Source organism: Netta rufina, assembly GCF_964035555.1.
Source record: "Netta rufina genome assembly, chromosome: 2".
NCBI classification, from domain to species: Eukaryota; Metazoa; Chordata; class Aves; order Anseriformes; family Anatidae; genus Netta; species Netta rufina.
Genome location: NC_140124.1, coordinates 94,663,732 through 94,683,918, shown reverse-complemented (window position 1 = coordinate 94,683,918; position 20,187 = coordinate 94,663,732). Strand labels below are relative to the sequence as shown.

The 20,187-nt window shown below is 35.6% G+C and overlaps 1 protein-coding gene across 1 annotated transcript in view; it reads right to left on the bottom strand.

Annotated features, from left to right (window-relative positions):
- Positions 1-20,187, bottom strand: part of GABBR2 (gamma-aminobutyric acid type B receptor subunit 2) — a gene marked incomplete at both ends in the record, with an annotated part of 491,928 nt that overhangs the window by 110,905 nt on the left and 360,836 nt on the right. The window contains one exon of the mRNA XM_084306998.1: positions 19,334-19,456. Coding sequence (XP_084163124.1) covers positions 19,334-19,456 — 123 coding nt within the window. The remainder of the gene's footprint in view (positions 1-19,333; positions 19,457-20,187) is intronic.

The window sequence follows — 20,187 nt, the reverse complement described above, 5'->3', positions numbered from 1 at the left end:
AGGACTTCAATCAAACAAGTTTGTTTTGTATGAACTAGGTACCTGGTGAGGTACATCCAGCCCAGAGAAAATGGAGGCTTACTAGCACAATTGCTACACCCTAAGGCAACCTTATCCATAATTAGTAATATGACAAGTTGGAAAACAAACTAATTTTGAGGAAAAATAAGATGAAATTTAATTTTGTTCATTATAGGATACACATACATGATTTCTCCTACTATATACAGGTAAAATTTCCTGCAAGTCCTCTGCAACTTCCACATACACACACACACACGCACAAAAAAAAAAAAAATAAAGAAAAAAGAAAAAAGAAAAAAAAAAAGTCTTCTAAGTAGATATTGAAATAGATGAGAAAAAAAAATTAGCACTTACACTTGTCACTTTCACTGATACACACATATATGTTTTTTTCCTTTATTCCTCTAAGTCACCCTCAGGATCTGAATAACACCAAAATGGCACTTCCTTTCAAAGGAACTTCCTGCCACCCCTTTCAAAACTGGAAAATAAAGGAAGATAGCAAAAAAATGACTAACGAGTTACTAAGCTATTTTAGAGTATGGGCTGAGTGTCAGATCTAAGATCAGTTTTTATTCTCAGGCTTAAAAAAAGTAAAGATCCTAGAAATAGTTACAGACCAGACAGCCTAATAGATGGGTATTTTGCACCCAAAGACTGAAATTAAAAGCTCTGCCTGGAAAAGAACTAGAGTCTAAAGATCTACAGATTTTCCTTTTATTAAATTCTCAAACCTTTAAAATAATTTATTGAAGGAAAAGTCAGAGCTGGACTACATTTAGAAAAGACAAACAACTTTGACTCTTCTCAAGATAAATGAGAATTGGGTGTCTTAAATGACTTACTGGAATTCTGTTGCCCTCCAAAGCCAAATACAGAGAGGCCTCCTTAAACGGTAAAAATTTCTTTCACTTCAGAGTGTCAGCATGACACTGAAGTTAACAGTGAGGATGGCTGGAAATGCAGAAATGCAAGATTTAAGCAGAGGATGTTCACTTACAACTCAGTCTCTTGGCTTGAAGCTCAGTCCATATCCCATTAGATCTCAAGGTAGGCAATATGTCTCTTTTCTTCACTACCTGCTCCAAAACATGGAAGATAATTGCTTTGTATCAAAAGCAATTAGCTTAAAAATGATGCCATTTTCTATAAATTTGACAGTCACAAGAAGTTGCAGCAATATTTGTTGGTCAACATTGGATTCATTCAACAATGTACTTACTAGTTTGCTTCAAACAAAATTGCTAAGCAGATAATAAAAATGTTTTCCTTCAGCCATTTCTTATGATTCATGGATGAAGTTTCTGATGCAAATTGGAGTACTCTAGTAGCTACTAGTTAAAAGGTGGCAGTTACTTGCGAAAGGACTGTTTGTCACTATTAAACACTTCGGTCACACAGTTGGAAGTCATATAATTCTAAGTTTAGATGAACATGCCCCTCTTTTGTCAAAGGTTAAACAAAACTTGGAGAACAGTTTGTTGCAAGCATTGACACAAGTCTGTCATATTTTAAGCCATATATTTTTGTAATTTGCCTTGTCTAGCTTTTCCTATTAGTTTCAACAACATGCTGTGACAGTTTGATAGATTCAAAGCCCTTACAGTAACTCAAAGAGCCTTCCTATATAAAACGAAAATAATTATTTTAATTAGTTGAAATATATTTGCACACATATAAAAAGAGGTTTTGAGGTTTCCAGATGTGTATTAGTCTGTGCTGGGCTACAGAAAAATAGCTGTGATCTGAAAGAGACTTTATTTTGCCATGCTTTTATTTCTCTGTATTTTGTACAGCCTTTTGCTTTCCTAGTCAGCAGCATGCCACCTGCTCTTTCATTTCCTCAAAGTAGGTCAGCAGTCAGCCATCAATCTTTCATCTTCATTACAGCTAAATCCTAAAGCCTGAGGCAAATGAACCATTTTAAAGGAGATGCAGTGATAGCTGTGGTATTCTGTCTCTTGTGTTAGCCATTTGTGGCTGAAAAACATCACAAAATTGAGATGAAGGTAACCAGGCCTTAACTGGAAAATAGTAGGAATGCAAACAGTTTTCACAAGTTCTTCATACTAACCTAGTGGTCTGTTCATAAACATAGAAACATGGGTCTAGTCTCCACATCATATAGTCTTCTTCATATACTTATTAAATTCTGAATTTCAAATGTGCAGGGTTCCCCTATTACCCCATACAAGAAGACAATTCCAGATCCTCAAATAATCTAGTGTCTTTCAGCTTCCAATTACTCAGGATCAATTCTTAACTACTTTTGCATCAGACAAACAGTTTGAATACTACTTCCCCTTTCCTGGTTTTTATTATCCCATGAAATGTAGAGATAGTAATCATATTACCTCCTAGCGTTCATTCCACAAATTTAAGTAAAATGTACATTTTTTTAGACATCTTTAATAGAAGAGGTTTTCTATTTTTCTGATTAATCCAACATTGCTTGCTCATTCATTTTTGAATTCTTTTCTGATCTGAGGTGACCAGATTTAAATAGGATATCATTACTCAAAATTTCTGAACAAAGTTTGTGGAAATTAGATTTTACTTTTTGTCTAATAATTCTACATATTAATCCTGAACCTTGAAAGTCTTCTGAAGCAAGGGTTCTGTTTCTGTAAATCAATGAAGTGCATTGAATATAAACATTGGACAGTTTTCAGAAATATAGGTATCTGACAACTTTAACCAGTACAGGCAATAAATCAGCTCACTGATTTATTCTTGAACAGCAAAAGACTAGGCAGGGTGAGGTAAGCAAGAAAGAGCTAGAAAAACAAAACAAAACAAAACAAAACAACAACAACAAACACAATGGAAGGAAGACGATATAAAGAGTACATATGCAAATGCCTGGTCTAACAGGAATCTCCTGTTGAGCAAAGAGAAATGCGAAGTCCTGCCATTGGGAAAGAAGAAAACTCAGGCACCCAGAGATGTACAGGCTGGGTTTTTGGCTAGAAAGCAGCTTTGCAGGAAAGGCCCTGAGGGTCCTGATGTAAAGCAAGTGGAATATGAGCCAGCAATGTACCCTTGCATGAGGAAGAATGTTGCCAGCAGATTGAAGGAGGCTCTTCTTCCCTACTCGGCCCTAGTGAGGCCGTGTTTGGAGTACTAAGTCCAAGTCTGGCCTCCATAATACAAAAGATACATGGAAAACTGCATCTAGCATGGAAAATTGCATCTAGCAAGGACAATGGGATGCTAAAGGCTTTGGAGCATCTGACACATGAGAAGTTGAGAGCAGGGATTTTGCCTTAAGATAAGAAGGCTTGGGAGAATGTTATTCATGTGAATAAATACATAATGGGAGGAAATAAAGAAGACGAGATGAGACTTTTGTGTGTTATACCCATTGAAAGAAAAAAAACCAAAAGACACAAACTGAAATACAGAAAATGTCATTTAAACGTCAGAAAAAAGCTTTTTTTTTTTTTTTTTTTTTTTTTCATGAGAGTGATTAAGCACTGAGACATGCTACCGAGAGAGACTGTGGAGAATTCATCTTTGAAAATATTCAACACACAACTGGACCTGGTCTTGAACAACCTATTCTAAGTAATTCTGCTTTGAGCAGGGGTCTTGAATTAGAAAATCTTCAAATCTTCTAGCCTCAATACATCCAAAATTTTATATTTAAATTCTCTACTCTGAATTGTTTTTAATTAAACAAAAATGAGTAAACAGTTGAGGCTTCTTCCTCTTTAAGACATATTAAATGAATATGGTTTCCCACTGAAGCACAACTATCAACTACTATAAAAATACAATATCAGGAAATACTACAAATACTAGGAAAAAAATGCAAGTCATGTGTTGCTGAGAATTACTTTCTAAACATTCTTCCATCAGTGTTCAGGAGTGCTATCTGTAGTTTGTCAAAACACATCTCTCTATTCTATGAAAACATTATAATGAATAGAAAAAAAGCTAAAAGCAAAGAGAATTAAAAAATGACAGGTACATTCTCCCTCCACATGGCTGATTAGTGTAATAACAGTTGTACTTGCTGACAAAGGTCTTTCTAGCCCAGTACCTGTCTCAGACAGGTGAGTGACTTATTGAAGTAGCTTGTCGATTTTCATCATTTTAAAAACTTAAATAACTACTATGATCATTTCTGACATGATTATATCATTTTGGATTAATTATTTTTTTATGAATTTAAACAAACAAGCAAACACACTGGTAAAATTGGAAAAATACCCAAAGTATCACACTTCTTCAATCACACCCCCAGCAATCATTTCCATCTTGCTCCAGTCTAATTCCTTTGTAATGCCATTTACTGTAATGCTGTTTGATGATCTGCCATCAAATATACATTTCTATCCTGAATATGTCTCCACAGTGCTTTAACCGGCTGTTCTTTCTTCTATATTAGTATATGCAAATTAAGAATATGAAAAATAATACTTTGCTTTAAAACTTTGCTCACAGCATTATTGTAAGATTAGGCCCCAATGAAAACATTAAAGATATGTGCCTTCAACCTATATAACAAGAGCTGAAGAAATAGAAAATTCCATAGTAAATTACTTTCTATAATTAGCTCTATAAATTTTTGATGTAGGTGTTCTGTTCCACTTTTATTTTCTCTTCCCCCAAATGAGAAGGGACTAATCAAAGCTCTTAGACAAAAAATCTTTTCTACAGAGAAGTAACCAGCTCACAGAAATATATAACAGGGGGGATACCCAGGAATATAATCACAATCATAACCACAGTTTGTTTCAATTACATTTGGGTCCTATACCATTCCATAAGAGATTCTTGAAATCTACATGAGCTAGGAGCTCACATGTTCAAGATTGCCAGAAAACAAGGGAGACTTCTCACTCTGTAGCTTTTGGAAAAACACATATATTTCAAGTTTTAGAAAAAGTCAACTAGAAAAATAAAAAGAATTCTTTAATTGGACATTCAGCCATCTCTGCTATCCCTGACCAGGAATATCAATGGCCAAGATTTTAAACATATGTGTATATATGTATATATAAAAACACCCACACGCATACATATATATATTATACATATACATCTATATGCAACACATTGAAACTAAATATTTAGAGAAGCTTTTTTTTTTTTTTTTTTCTTTTTCCACAAATATGTGCCTTCTGGCGTATCTAATTCTGTAGCAAACATCAGAAGAGATTCTCCCAAACTGCTAAGAATTACACAATATTTTATTTGTTAATGAGGAATTATGCCAAAGGATGGCATAATCGTTTTAAAATGTGAGAAGGGTCTTCCATAGGATGAGGATGAGCCTTATAAACCCTAATACGATATAATAATAATAATAAAGGAACTCTCAACTGCTTTAGAAAGATTCTCGAGTGTCTAAAATTCTAACTTGGGTTACAGATACTTCATGAGGAAGCATAAAAATATCTCAGAATGAATGGAAGCTCTTGAATAAAAAGGCAATACTAAAGACACCAGGACACCAAGAATCTTAAATCCAAAATGTTACTTGGGATAACCACAGATCCCTTATAATATCTGCATAATACAGAATTTAATACAAAATATGTATATATTTGAGAAGTAATGTTATGAGAACAAGTTAGGATGGCTAATACAGGGTTTCAGAAGCAAGTAGCTGAAGGAGAACACTGAGTTACTTTAATGAACCTGAAAATAAAACAACTGGGCTCACAACATTGCTGGAGTTAAGAAATTAAGATAACAGAAGAATGAAGACTCAGCATTTTCTAATAAGGAGAGTATTGACAAAATTCCAAAAATCAGGTGTGTTCTTTTCAGGTAACAAAAATTAAACAATCCACAGAGATTCAGAAGATTTGGAATAAAGTGATATATTAAATACTATGTATGCTAAGGGGTAGTACTGCTTCTTAATTGATTCTGTCCACAAGCACATCAACACCAGCATGGTAGAACCTAAATCAGGGCCACCTGCACAAAAGCATTACTGGAAGGTGGAGGAGCATTTAAAAAACTCATGCGCTTTTCAGGGCACAGATGCAGTTCTGGAGGCATAAGAACAAAGGCAGTTTTCGAAATAGACTTTAAGGTGACTCATGCCATTGTAAAGCAAAATGTCCCCAGTTTTAAAGCTTTTCTCTTTACCATGAGTGTGGTCAAGCACTGGAACAGGCTTCCTAGCAAGGTGATTGATGACCCATGCCTGCCAGTGTTCAAAAGGCTTTTGGATAATGCCCATAGTAATGTGCTTTAACTTTTGGTTAGTGCTGAAGTGGTCAGGCACTTAGATTTGATGATGTTTGAAGATCCCTTGCAACTGAAATATTCTAATATACATCACTGTAGCATTGCTAATGCCTATTGATCCCAATAACAATATGGTAACACCTATTGTGTGTTTCTTCTCTTTTCTCCAGAGAGAGAATTTACATCAGGATGTTTTGAAATACTAAACCATATTTGTAAACACATTTTGTTGGATAGTTATGCTGGAGAAGACTAATTCAGAAACAAACCTTGATTTTGAAAGAGTGAGTAGATTTGTAATAATCTGCAGCATTTGTAGAAGAGCTCATTCTAGTGTTTGGCAGATCCCCCCAAAAAAAGCTTTTACTTACTTACATACATACAATATATCTGAATTTTTTAGAGTATGCTATTCAGAGAAGAAATAAATGTCCTTTCTGAAACTGTAAACATTTTTTACATGCACAAGATATAAGCAGCCAAAGGCCTTGACTTAATACTGTATGAGAAATCCATGCAGAAAAGGCCTAAGGCACTTGCAGTAGATATTCTGTGCTGCTACTGTTTTATTTATTTTATATAGTTTTCAAAATATCTGTATTTTCATAGACATTCTATTGGTGTTTCGCATATTATAAGGTATAAATAACTAATACTGCATTGCTTTGCCAGGGTGAGACAAGGTCTTCAAGGTTTAGACACCAATATGGCAAAATATTACTGTACATGGGTGCTGTTCATGGGTGCTGTGTCCATAAGCTTGTTCAGTGAATAAAGGTATGGTTTTAAAAGAGTACCAGAATACCCACAGTGTGTCTTTCGGTGTCAACCTATTAAACATTTGAAGGAACAAAGGAATATTCATCCCACAATGAAGCATTAATTACATTAGACAATTTATCTCAATAGCTGTTTTAGAATAGACCTTGATGCCTTCAGAGAAGTCTGGTAGATTTTATTGGTCTCTATTGCATTCTCAGCATATTCTTGGAATAATTCACTATGCTTCGTTTAATCTGTGTCAGCATGTGTTTCCTGACATAAGCACTAAAATCTGTGCTTCTGTATACAGTGGTGCGAGAGGAGAGGAGAGGAGAGGAGAGGAGAGGAGAGGAGAGGAGAGGAGAGGAGAGGAGAACAAAAACAAAGAGATGTCATGAGGCTAGAAAGGGCTGAACATTGAATGTACAGGACAGAATGCCAAAAGGAAGATTAATCAGTTCCTTAATTCTGTTTTCTGGGAGTTTTTCTTAATCAGGCTTTGGAGTTGGAGGGAAGGAAAAGTTTTCCTGTCTGTTTTGCTTCTGATAATAAGAACAACTCAAATAACTGACAAAACAGCAAAACATGTTCCTGTCTGGATTATAATGTTTCTAAATCTTGACACTTAATATTCAGTTCAAGTAAAATTATGTCCAGAGATTCCTGAGAGATTTATCTCTGAAGGAACAAGGAAAGCATGTGAGGAGATGAGCTTCTAAGCCCTTGCAAGTGTGGCATTGCTGAATGAATGCTGAAATATCCTAAGGCTGGGATGCTGCTATTTGGTAGTCTAGAGATGACTACCAAAAAGCATCAGTGTGGTCCTTTAGTAAATCTGTAGTAATTTGCAGCTTTCTTAAGGGAGCATAAAAGCGATATTATGTTTGGATCTGGGTTCAGACTTCAGAGGAATAAATCTGAATGAATGGATCCTATGTATTCAATGTTTAAAGTGAAGAAATGCCACTGGGTCTACCATATACTATCATATACTCAGTGAATGAACAAAACTATCACAGTGCCTTCTGCATGAACCAGTCAGGTATCATTGATACATGATATGTCCCATGCTCTTAATGCTGAATAGGTTAGGAATCATTTACTGATAGTCTCATGCTATACATAGCAAGTTCAGTAGTGCTGTGACCAAAAGCAGTAAATGAATGCTTTAATCCATATTTACTTAATGACCGTACTAGGGTTAGATAGTTGCCATCTGATTTCCTGCCCTCAGATAGTCTTTTCTCTTAGGATTGAACATTATACCTTGAAATCCCAAGAGAGGAACAATAGTTTGGACTGCCAAATACAATGGAAAGGACAGGTCCTATTGGGTACCTTTGGTAGTTGAATTCTCAGAATAAGAGGAGCTAGAGCAAGGTGTTCCTGAAGCAGCAAAGATGTACCAGAAGTGTGATTGCATAACAACAACACAAGTAACAATAATTATACACAAATGAACCCAGTGTCATGCTTCCACATTCCAGAGTAATATTTATATTCTAAGAACCATAATTTTATACTAAAATCAGATTACTCAACAGCACAAGCAGGAAAATATGCAGACAAAACTTGAGGTTAATTGAGTGTAAAGATTTATGAGGAAAGTAGTTAAGGTGACTGGGAAATATGATGATAAATATAATTCAATTTAAGTAACCGTAAAGCCATTTTCACTTAAAAACAATGGAACAACTTATGCATTTTCTAGGGGTCTTAATTAATGCATGGAAATGATCCAGGAATCATTTTGACAGTAAAACCCCAACTTCTGTTTAATAGTGTATGACAGTGAAAAAGAATATACAAAACATAAGGAACAGAATGAATATTAGAGAAAACTATTGTTACACAGATCTTCCAAAATATGCAATATTAGTCATTATAGATAAAAAGGATGTTTTAGACTTTCTATGTCACAGGAAAAAAAGCTTAATAAAAGTAAAACTGTCTACCAAAGAAAGAAGAGAAAAATAAGGATGTGTAGTAAACACACATGAAATAATGACGGCTACTGCAAAAATAGATGAGGATGATACTTTTTTTTTTTTTTTTTTCCTAGAAGAAAAATAAGGCATATTCAGTGGACTTAAAAGCAACATTTTCAAAACTGAAAAAGGAAGTTTTTCACACAGTACATAATTAGCAATTACAATGAATTGCAAAAAGTTAGCAAGAGTTAAAAAAAAAAACAACAGACATTTATAGGATTAACAAAAGTATTCAAACAGTGAGTGTGTATAGCATTGCTGTAAGATATATACAACTCTGCATTTGAAGCCCCTAATTATTAGGAACCATGGGCAAAAATTTAAGCAGGACAGATAAACTCTCATTTGTGCACTACGCATTTCTAGCATCCACCTTTGAAAGCATTTGTGCCAGCCACTGCTGCAAACAAACCGCTGAACCAGTTGGATTACAAATCTGGTCCATGATAGTGGATCCTATGTCCCTAAGGTTGGAAAGTAACATTTACTGGGAAGTGAATAATGGAGCCAGAACTAAAACTGGAATTGCTTACTGTAGAGGAATAAACACCAGCAAGCCTCATTTTATTAAGTAGCTGAAGCTGCAGCCATTCATTCTGCCATTTTGGAACTGACCCTGCCCTATTTCTTTATTTTTGCCAATTTGATATCTGTTTCCATGGAAACACAAGTAGAACTAGCCACCAGCTGAGTCAATCTCAGCTGCTGGCTCCCAGTCCTCACGTTTTGTTCCGTTTCCTTGGAAACTGATGTCAAATCAGAAAGACAAGTAAAACAGCTTCTGCTCTTTAATATTTACTCTTTCTTTGGACCTGCTCTAGATCCTCTGGGCCAGCGGAAGGTTTACAGCTGACTTCCATGGCCATTCATTTTTGTCCTCTCTGGCATGGCTGCCAGCCACCAGTGGGCCCCAGCAGATGCAAGTAAGAGTTCTCAGTTTCAGCTACTGCTGGTGGGCCGCCTGCTGTGAGCTAGAATGGTAGGGTTTGAAAGCAGGCTACAGATTTAGGAGACATTTGGCTCTCACCGTCTGTAATATTTCAAATTGGAAGGGAAGAAATTAAATTTATTTAAAAAATAGTAGGGGAAACAGATGGGCTTAATGATATTTAGAGAACAAATTGACTAACGAGCTCTGACCTGCATTAGGCTGAACACCCCCAGAAACTACTTCAGCCAATTATATACTTCATTTCATAATGTACATTTGACAAAGTTCTCTCTGATCCAGCTGTTAGCTGACTGAATAGCACAATGTAAACAACACCTCTAAACACATCTGCTTATGCATATGTACGTATGTGGAAAAAGACCATGATCTGATTGTCTCAAATCAGTAAAGAATCTGCATAATTCTACTTGAGTACATGAATTAGAACCAGACATCTTTACCAATACTCCCACGTTTTCCTCTTGTGTATACAGACATACACACATGCTCTCCTCTGTACATACTTTCAGGGCAGAGTATTTTCCAGTTCTTTCAGTAGCAGTGCTCATGACTGAAGACAATTATTAAAGGAAAAAAATCATAAAGAAATGCAAAAACAATTAAAAATAATATTAAAGGATATTAAAAAAAAAAACAAAAAAAAAAAAACAAACAACTAGAAAAGCATTCAGGTTACTAATCTAGGACTTAAGTACAACTTTGTGTGAAAATGGTACTTGATATACAGCTTTGTATATCAATATATTTTCACTTAATTTTCACTTATTTTTTGTTTAAAAGCACACAAGTAAATTAATTCCACAGGACAGAAGTCTGTCCTAAAGAAAGTTTTTATATTTGGTGGCCTCTGCTCTTAGTTAACTGGTCTGGTAGCACACATCATTATGCTCTCCTTAAACATGCTTTCACCCTTTCTTTCCTTTCACACCTAGTGTATGAACTCCTTTTTGAGTTTCCTTTACATCACATCTTAGTTATGTCCACACAACACTCACTGAGAAGCAGCCTGGCATTACTACCTTGAATAACTTCTAGGATCGTATGTTTAGTTGAATTCACCTACAGTCCAAATAATATTTTTGGAATTTTCATTTATTCAGGTACTATGATTGGAGAAATCTCACAGAAAACACATTATGACACTCAGGCACAACATTTATTCCTCCAGGCTAGTTGCACTTGTATCCCTCTACCAAGAAAATACTCAACAACATCTTTGTGCACCTGCAGAAATGTCAGTAAGATAACACTGATTTTGTTCTGGATTAGTTATTTGAAAGAAAACTGCTGGCAGTTTTAGTTGTTTTAAGTCAAGCTTCTTCAGTCTTAGTCAGAAATGTAGAATGAACAGTTTATTTAATCTGTGTGTGTGTTTCCTCTACTTTAAATAAAAATCTAAAATCCAATCTTCCACTGTATCAGTAAGACTTTGCATAGAAAATGAGATAATAATCTCTAGGTTTGCTGCTGAAATTATAATCAGAAAAGGCTATTTTACCTTACGAGCTTAATTCTCAGAAGCACATGTTTGGGTGCTGGTGTCTTCTCTAACGAAGCATCAGCCATGCTACTTCATGTCAAAAGCGCATAGAGCACTTGCTGCAACTGACTGATAGTTAAGTCCTGACAAACCAATGCTTCTGGTTTAAGGGCATGGACAAGTTCTTCAAAAAGATAATACTAGGTGTGGTGGATTGACACGAGCCAACAGCTAAACACTGGTGCAGCCACTCCCAATCCTAGTGGGACAGGAGAGATAATAGGAAGAGCAAAAGCAAGAAAACAAATGAATAAAGGTAGGGGCAGTTTAGTAAATGAAAGAAGGAAAACAAAGAAACAAACAAACAAACAAACAGTGATACAAAGGCAATCTCTCATCTCCTCCCACAAGACCAATGCATAGCTTGTCTCTGACCAATGACTCTTTGGAATACAACCCCTGCACTTCCTCTACCCCAGCTTCCATTGCTGAGCATGTGTTACTGCTGAACATGAGTTGCTTGGCATACTGTTGAGTGTATGGTGAGGAACATCTCTTTGGCTAGTTTGAGTCAGCTGTACAGGCTGTCCCTTCCCAATCTCTTGTCCAGCCCCCAGCCTATACTCACTGTGCGTGCAGAGTGGTAAAAAGAAAACTTTGAAGCTGTACAAGCACTGCTCAGTATTATCCCGAATATTGGTGTGTTATCAACACTATTAGCCACAAATCCAAAACACAGCACTTCTATGAGGAATGTTAACTCCATCCCAGGCAGAACCAGCACACAAGATTACACAGAAAATATTTTCTCTGCTGTGTTCTATGACTCTTTCCAAATACTCCCTAGCATGTCCTAGCACTATAAGTTTTGATTGCTACTCTGCATATTTTCATGAAATTTTATAACACCAGTGCCTTGTTCCCACATAGCACTGAAGAACTCAGAATGTAACATTTTTTATCCAAACTCAGGACTATTTTACTCCATATACATCACCTAAAGGCTTACTACTTATACTTTTTTCTACTATTTTAATATTCAGAACCAAAGTTTTGCAGTGTCCCCCTCCCCTCCCCCCCCCCCCCCCCCCGAATTCTTCACAATCAGCCCACATTTTTACTACCTGGAATACTTTACTATTACCACTAACATTTTGTCAGCTCATCATTTGCTTTCTCTTCCACTGGAGAACACTAGACCCAGCCCAGATCCCTGAAGAACTCTACCAGCTATATCACTTCTTTCTCGAGTATGACTGTTAGTAATTCCTTAGTTTTGTTTCCTTGTTGGAATGGATAAAGTTTTATATCCATTTGAGGGCTTCTATTTTTCTATGGCTGGTTAATGGCTCTCCATGAGAGCCTTTGATGAAAGAAATTGTCAAGTCCTTTTTGGAGACCTAGCAGGCTGTGTCATTTTCTGTTGACATGCTTGCTGGCTTCTTCAAAGTACTTCACTGAGGTTTTGAATCATACGTTCCTCCACAAGTGCCATGTCAACTCTTCCTCAGTGTAGCATATTTATCTCTAATTCCTCTCTTGATTACAATTTTTGCCAATTGGTCTGCTACAGGCATTAGCTTAAAACTTTGAGGTTTCTACTCCATCTTGAAAACATGACAAGACATTTGCAACTTTTCTTTCAGATATCAAAGCAGTTCTGAGCTAATAATTATGTATGGCTGCCAGTAGTTTCACTACTACTTCCTTGAGTTTCTTTAAGAAGCTTGGGAGAATATAATCTGGTTCTAGTGATTTATTTGTGAATAGTTTGTCTATTCCTACCAGAAACTCCAGTCCCTCTTCAGTGAGTTCATCACAAGGGTTCTAGCATAGGAATCTCCACAAGCTCTTCAACAAATACTTTTGCTGAAAAAAGCAGCAAAACAGTCATTTAATCATTCTATATGGCCTGTTTTCTGCAAGTAATGCTATTATATTCTGATCAAATATTATCCCTAAAGATTCTCTGGCAAGCTTACTGCTCCCAATATGTAGAGAAAGATTTATTATTCATTTTTGTGCATTTTGCAGGTTGGTTTTAGCCTGCTTTATTGTGTTCTACATTTAACCTACCAGAATTTATGATCCTTTCTATTTTCCTCATTTGGATACAGCTTTGTTTTTTTTGAAGGATGTCTTCCTGCTGTTTAGTCATGCTGAGTTTCTTCTTTTTCAAGTCTTACTTGACGTGTGGCATGCATTTACTCTGTATCTCCAGTATGAGATTCTTAATAATGTCTAGGCCACCTGCAAAGATTTAACTCTCTAGGGTGTCCTCTTTAGTGTCTCTTTAAGAGGCTTCATCAGTTTTATGTTGTTCCCCTTTCTAAAGTTGAGTATCACTCTAATGATTTTTTTTGGCTGTTGTTGCTTCTTCAAAGCTATTGAAGCTAAGCAGGCTTTATTTGTAGCTACAGAATAGCCCTTCAAATATCAACACTTCACAACAGATTCTGTATGCTATTCAGAATGAAATCAAGGGTTAATTCTCTCTTCATGGGTACTCCTATTTGTTGAAGTATGAAGCAGTCACTGCTCCTAAATAAGTTAGTCTGAGTAGCACATTCTGATGTGACACTTGTCCAGTTTACATGTGCATTTTTGCTCTTGCAATATTTTTGATTCCCTCAGTATATCAATAAAAGCTGATCTTCTGACTTTGTGGTTAGTAGCATGTGGTTGATAACATAGTTAAACATTTGAAAGGTATAGGAATTCCATCTTACTCACTAATTGATTAACCTGTTAATCTGATTTTACTCCAAGTCTTATTTAACAGACAGCACTACTCTGCCACTGCCATGGCCTACTCAATCTTTCCTGCTTATTGATATTTTTATTATAGTAATGTCCTTATGTAGAGTTAGACATTCTCAGTTGGGCATTCTTAGTTTCCACATTTTATCTCTATATCAATGCTAGAAGCCCATACTGAATGTGATTCATTGATCTGGTTTTCTCATCTGTATCTTCTAAAAGGGCACTTTTTTTTTTTTTTCTTGTTTATTACCATAACAAGACAATTCAGTGTGAAACCTTAAATACTTGAAACATTCCAGAAGATATCATAATGAATTTTTAAATATTTTAAAATATTTTTATATTTTAAATATAAAAAATACAGAAAATATAAAAATACAAGTATTTTTATATTTTTAAATATTGACAATGTTATCATATGGTTGCATAAGAGGAAATATCTAATGATAACTATATAACTAGCACTAAGATATCAAGGAATGCAAATGTTGCTATAAACAGATAAACAGATTTTAAAATTTTACAAGAAATATTGTCATCTTTTCTTGAGTCTAACACTAACATCTTTTTATCCTTGAGAACTAAAAAATCTCGTCTATCTCCCCTAGTACACAAGTTTGTGTTTGTTAAAAGTTATTACTTGTTACCTTCTAAGGCCACAGTCATTCAGTTTGTGCCAGTGTTACAGCTATTTGTGCTGAGAGAAGACAGGCCAGTTGCAAAAGCTCAAGGTAAACTGTAGAATTACTATAGCATTATATTATGAGAGAGAAGTGTGTGTGATTGCATGTCTACACAAAGACTTACTGAACTGTATTAAGCATATAATTGGATTATGACACGGCTGTTGCACAGGGAGAAGTGACTCTGTAAAAGATTTTGTGATTTCAGACTTGTGGTTTCATTCCACAGCAGGTGTATCCATGAGCAACTGAAATGAGAGTGAACCAGTTTCTTATGTATTTTTAACTTGTGGCTAGATTCTCCAAGTCTAACTGTGAAGAGCCTCTGCAGCAAGGTATTTTGATGTTTGCCTTTGGAAAGAGGAGTAAACTCTCACTGAAAACCTCCTCTTAGTGGAGATGCTACCAGAACCTCTCCTCCATACAGCTGACTGTTTTCATGAAATCTGTAGCAATGCTAAAGCCTTAAGACTTACACCAGCTGTGTCAAATTTATCTGAAATTGGTTGCTTCAAAATTTATTAGGCAATAGAAATAAAAGGTACACAAAGAGCACCCTTGCATATAGACATTGCTTTCTTAAGAAACCAGGAAAAATCCAAGATGTTTTCAAGAAAGAAATAGACCCCTACCAGTGGGGCAAAACTCTTCCACAGCCAGCAACATACATAGAAGAACTGGAATTCCTGATGGCTTTCAAGCCCAAGAACATGGCAGGTGAAACAAGCAAGAACGCCTTCTAGTTCATATTACTGGAGTAAGCTGGTCTGACAGAAACAGTCAAAACCAGATCTTATCTTTGGAAGCAATTCCAAATTCCAAATTCAGCCTAGGAAGAAACTAATGAGAAAAATGGCTGTTGATCTCTTCAGTGGTCTGTAACATCAGCAAAAGAAAAAGTATTACAGAGGATGCAACAAGAAGTCTTATGAGGAGCAACTGAGGGAGCTGGGGAGAAGAGGAGACTCAGGGGCGACCTTATCACTCTCTATAGGTACCTTAAAGGAGGCTGTAATGAGGTGGGGGTTGGTCTATTCTCCCACGTGCCTGGTGACAGGATGAGGGGGAATGGGCTAAAGTTGCGCCAGGGGAGGTTTAGGTTGGATATTAAGAAAAACTTCTTTACTGAAAGGGTTGTTAGGCATTGGAATGGGCTGCCCAGGGAAGTGGTTGACTCACCATCCCTGGAGGTCTTTAAAAGACGTTTAGATGTAGAGCTTAGTGATATGGTTTAGTGGAGGACATGTTAGTGTTAGGTCAGAGGTTGGACTAGGTGATCTTGGAGGTCTCTTCCAAGCTAGATGATTCTGTGTGTGTGATTCTGTGTGAAGAAAAACAGGTGAACAGAAGTAGCACTATGGGATTTTCTCAATACTGTTTGACAACGAGAAGCATTTTATGTCAGAAAGTGCTTTTGCAGGATGTGAGAACCAAGCCTACAGTACTCTATGTGTCAAATTTATCTGAAATTGGTTGCTTCAAAATTTATTAGGCAATAGAAATAAAAGGTACACAAAGAACACCCTTGCATATAGACATTGCTTTCTTAAGAAACCAGGAAAAATCCAAGTAGGAGGAACCTTACCATTCCTCTGTAGGAGATTGGAATATAGCTACAGAACTTTTAAACCTGTCTCTGCCTTTATCCATAGCCTGTTTGTTTTTATACAACAATTTTTTTGTCTGCATGTCAGATACTGAATAACTGTCCTACTAATGGTTGGAGGGACTGGATTAAGACTCAGTCATTGGAACTGTTAACTTGGTCTCTTACAGCTTTTGTAGATGTGCATTTCACGGGGAAAACTGATGTTCAGGGTCATGATTGCAGAGACCAATCTGAAAGATGACAGATCAAACATCTCAGCTGTTTTCTTGCCTCTATTGGGGTATAGAATCTTCATTCCAACAGAAGCCCTTTCACTTCCCTTATATTTTTAGATATAGACTGCCCATCCTCAGCTTTAAGACCAGGATACATTCAAATTAACCATTTTGTGAGTAATTCCAAACAACAAACAATACTGTCAATTTTTAGGTTCCTCATTTTGGTTCTTTTGACTGAAATATTTATGAAGACACAATTAATAGAAGACCACCTGAAAGTCAAATTTTCACAGGCCAAATGCAGAACTTTCACACAGGGAGCCAATGAGTATTCAGTTAAAACCTCACTCAAAGTACAAAGTAACTAAAATAAATGATAGTGTTCAGATCTTTGGAGCCTACATTTTGTTCAGTGTCTATCACTTGGATCTACTTTAACTGAGAAAAAGTATTCAATTAAAATTATTTCTTAGAAGCATGTGGGACAAGAGATATATGTGACATATTTTCATTCCAGAATTAAAACAGGAATACTACTAGAATAGTGTGTACTCTGTGATAGGTATTTTCCAAACACAAAACCCAATACCTGTTGAGGTACGCTCAACTAAAGAAATTCACCATTGTAGAATCCATTTAAAAAAATACAATTTTATTTATTTATTTATTTTACTAAAGAGATTCTACAATTTGAAAAGGCCAGCTTCAGGAAAGCAAATTGCAGTTCACCTAATTGCTTATATAAGATAAAAACATATGTACAATATTATAATTTGCTGCATAATACTTTTATTTTCTTACCTCCCCGAGTCCATTATCTTAAGAAAACATTCTGACTAATTTACATGGCAAACAACTCTAACACTAAGTTTTGGTCAATTCCATGTGAGTATTCAAAATATTATATGTTTTTATGTATGCATTCAGTGAATGTGAGTTTTTAAATTTTTGAATGGGCTTACACAGTTCCCAGGGGTGTTTCTAGTGTGCAGCCCTGTGGTCTAGACAGCACCAAGCATGGAGAAAACATACATCATGTTTTTAGCACTATACAATCCACATTCAGATGTAAACTGTAGTCTTTGAAACTGCAATTAACATTATTTTTCAAACACATTGTATTTATGGTTTGATAACCTCACAGTTGCTGCTGCTGTCTACGAATATTTCAATCTAGTGATTCTGCTAAGGTCAGATATCAAGTCCATTAGTTTTGTCTTCTCTCTGTTCAGAGGAAAGAAGAGTTCTAACCCACCAAAGCACTGAAATGAGCATTATTTCAGTAGGATTTTATGATTACTCGTAATATTATGTTTGGTTTTATATGAGCAGTGAAACAGTTAACAACACTGACAATTGAAATTTCATCAATTGCAATGTAGTTGGAGGTAATGAAGTAAACAGGGTTATTGGCAGAGCTTGAAACAAGCTCTGCAAATGTAGGGCAGAAGTGTCTGCACAAGACAAATTTCAGTTATGTTTTCCATATTTATTGACAATCAGAATGACTGGGGAGTCTTCAAAAACAAGTTCAAACTCTAGGGAATGATTGTGAAAGCTCTTTTCAGACTATAAAATGATTTCTTGAAAGGTTTCCCTTGCAGTTCAAGAGACATCATTTCAGAAATTATATTCCAATAAGAAGTAAAATCTTTTCCTAATAAAATTCCAGAACTACGCTGTGAAGCAGGAACAAAGGAAAACCAATGGAACAAAGTATCATACTTCTTCTAAATATTAACATCACAAGAGAAATATATATATATATATATATATATATATATATTCTTTCTCACTGATTGTCAAGTATTGGAGAATAGAATAATATTCCTAGATTATCCTCATATAATCTACTTTTCAGATGTTGCCAGTTTCCATGTTGGAGGTTATAAACTCTCGGACTCTGCCAATCTGCATAGAGATAGAATGAATTTTTATTTTATTTTTATTTATTTTTTTCTGGTTCTGTATTGTTACTGCCGTATTTCTTCCTGACAAACCCTCCATGTCCAGAAATTCATTTTTTTTTTTTTTTTTCTGTTCTCTTCTATTCCATTCTGTTCCATTCTAAATCTTTACTAGAAACTTACCAGAATGCTGGAAAATGTGTACAGGTGGCATTAAGCTATTATCTCCTTCCTAACAAAATCTCTAGCATGACCTTTCTGGGAATGACATTAAAATAGGAACAATCGGTATGTGTGTTTGCACATGCTATTACTGAAAATAAATATAACAGTAGGAAATATAAATCCTGAGCATCTCCACAAAGAATGCCATCTAAGCAGTGACCTCTCCTTCACTTATCTTGTATGAGCTCTTACTGAAATCTGCTAATGGGTTCTGATAATCTATTATTTATTGCAACAGACTCTAATAGAGAGTCTTAGCAGAGAAGTCTCCTGTGCTTACAACACATTCATATAAAATCAGAAGTGCAAAGAAATGTAGCACCTTCAACTACAGATAGGATTTCTTTTGGTTGCAGTTGTTCCATTTCTAAGTACATTTAAAAATAGAACCTTTCTTCCCCTCAAATATGCAACATGACCTGTTTTCATATAAACTAATGTATATCGCCAGGTTCTATAGAAAGCTGTAGATATGCAACCATGAGTATTAGTTGGGCGTGAGGACATACCTCCATGTTATACTTTTCCACTGTCCTTCTCAAAGGATCCACAACCTGCCAGCAAATCAGGATGCAAAGATCAATCAGTAGCATCCCTCCAACTATCACCAGTAGCTTCTGGTCTTTAATGATCTGGAGAGACAAAAAATAAAAAAATAAAAAATAAAAAAAGAGAAAAAAAAAGGGAAAATCCCATGAGCCATAGATAGATCCCTGTACAGCTTTACTCCTATATAGGGAGAAAAACACAATTTGCTAATAAAAAAGTATTTTAACAATGAATGGAGAAAAGTTTCAGAAATATCAAAAGATGAAAGCAAGAAGACACAATTATTTTAGTTTGTTTCATGGTTGTTAGAAGTATCAAAAGTACATTCAGACTTCTAAAGAGAAACTAGTTTTCCTAAATATTGATATTGAAGTCCAGGCGTTATATTAACTCTTAGACAAAAATAATAAATAAAAAGTATATTTTAGAGATCCACTATTATATTTATTTATGCAAATGTGAAAAAGTGTGACATCACTCTCAGAACACCAGCAGTTGAGCAGGAAATTAGTCTTCACTAAGATTTACTGTGCTCACTTTCTCATAGCCTTCTTGGATCTGGAAAACATGTTTGCAAGATATTTAAAGATAAGTTGGTTTTGGAGGTGTGGGTTTTTCTCTATGTATATAACTCTTTCCTCTTTTATCTAGGGAATGGAAAAGGATGATGTATTTTTTCTATTTTACAATAGTGAGAGGCTTTTATGCAGATTCTACTTAAAGCGTGTTTTTAATTTTACATGAATTTTAGATTAAATAAGAAAAAAATGCTAATAGGAACAAGCCAAACTATGCGTTACAGTCTTGTACAGCT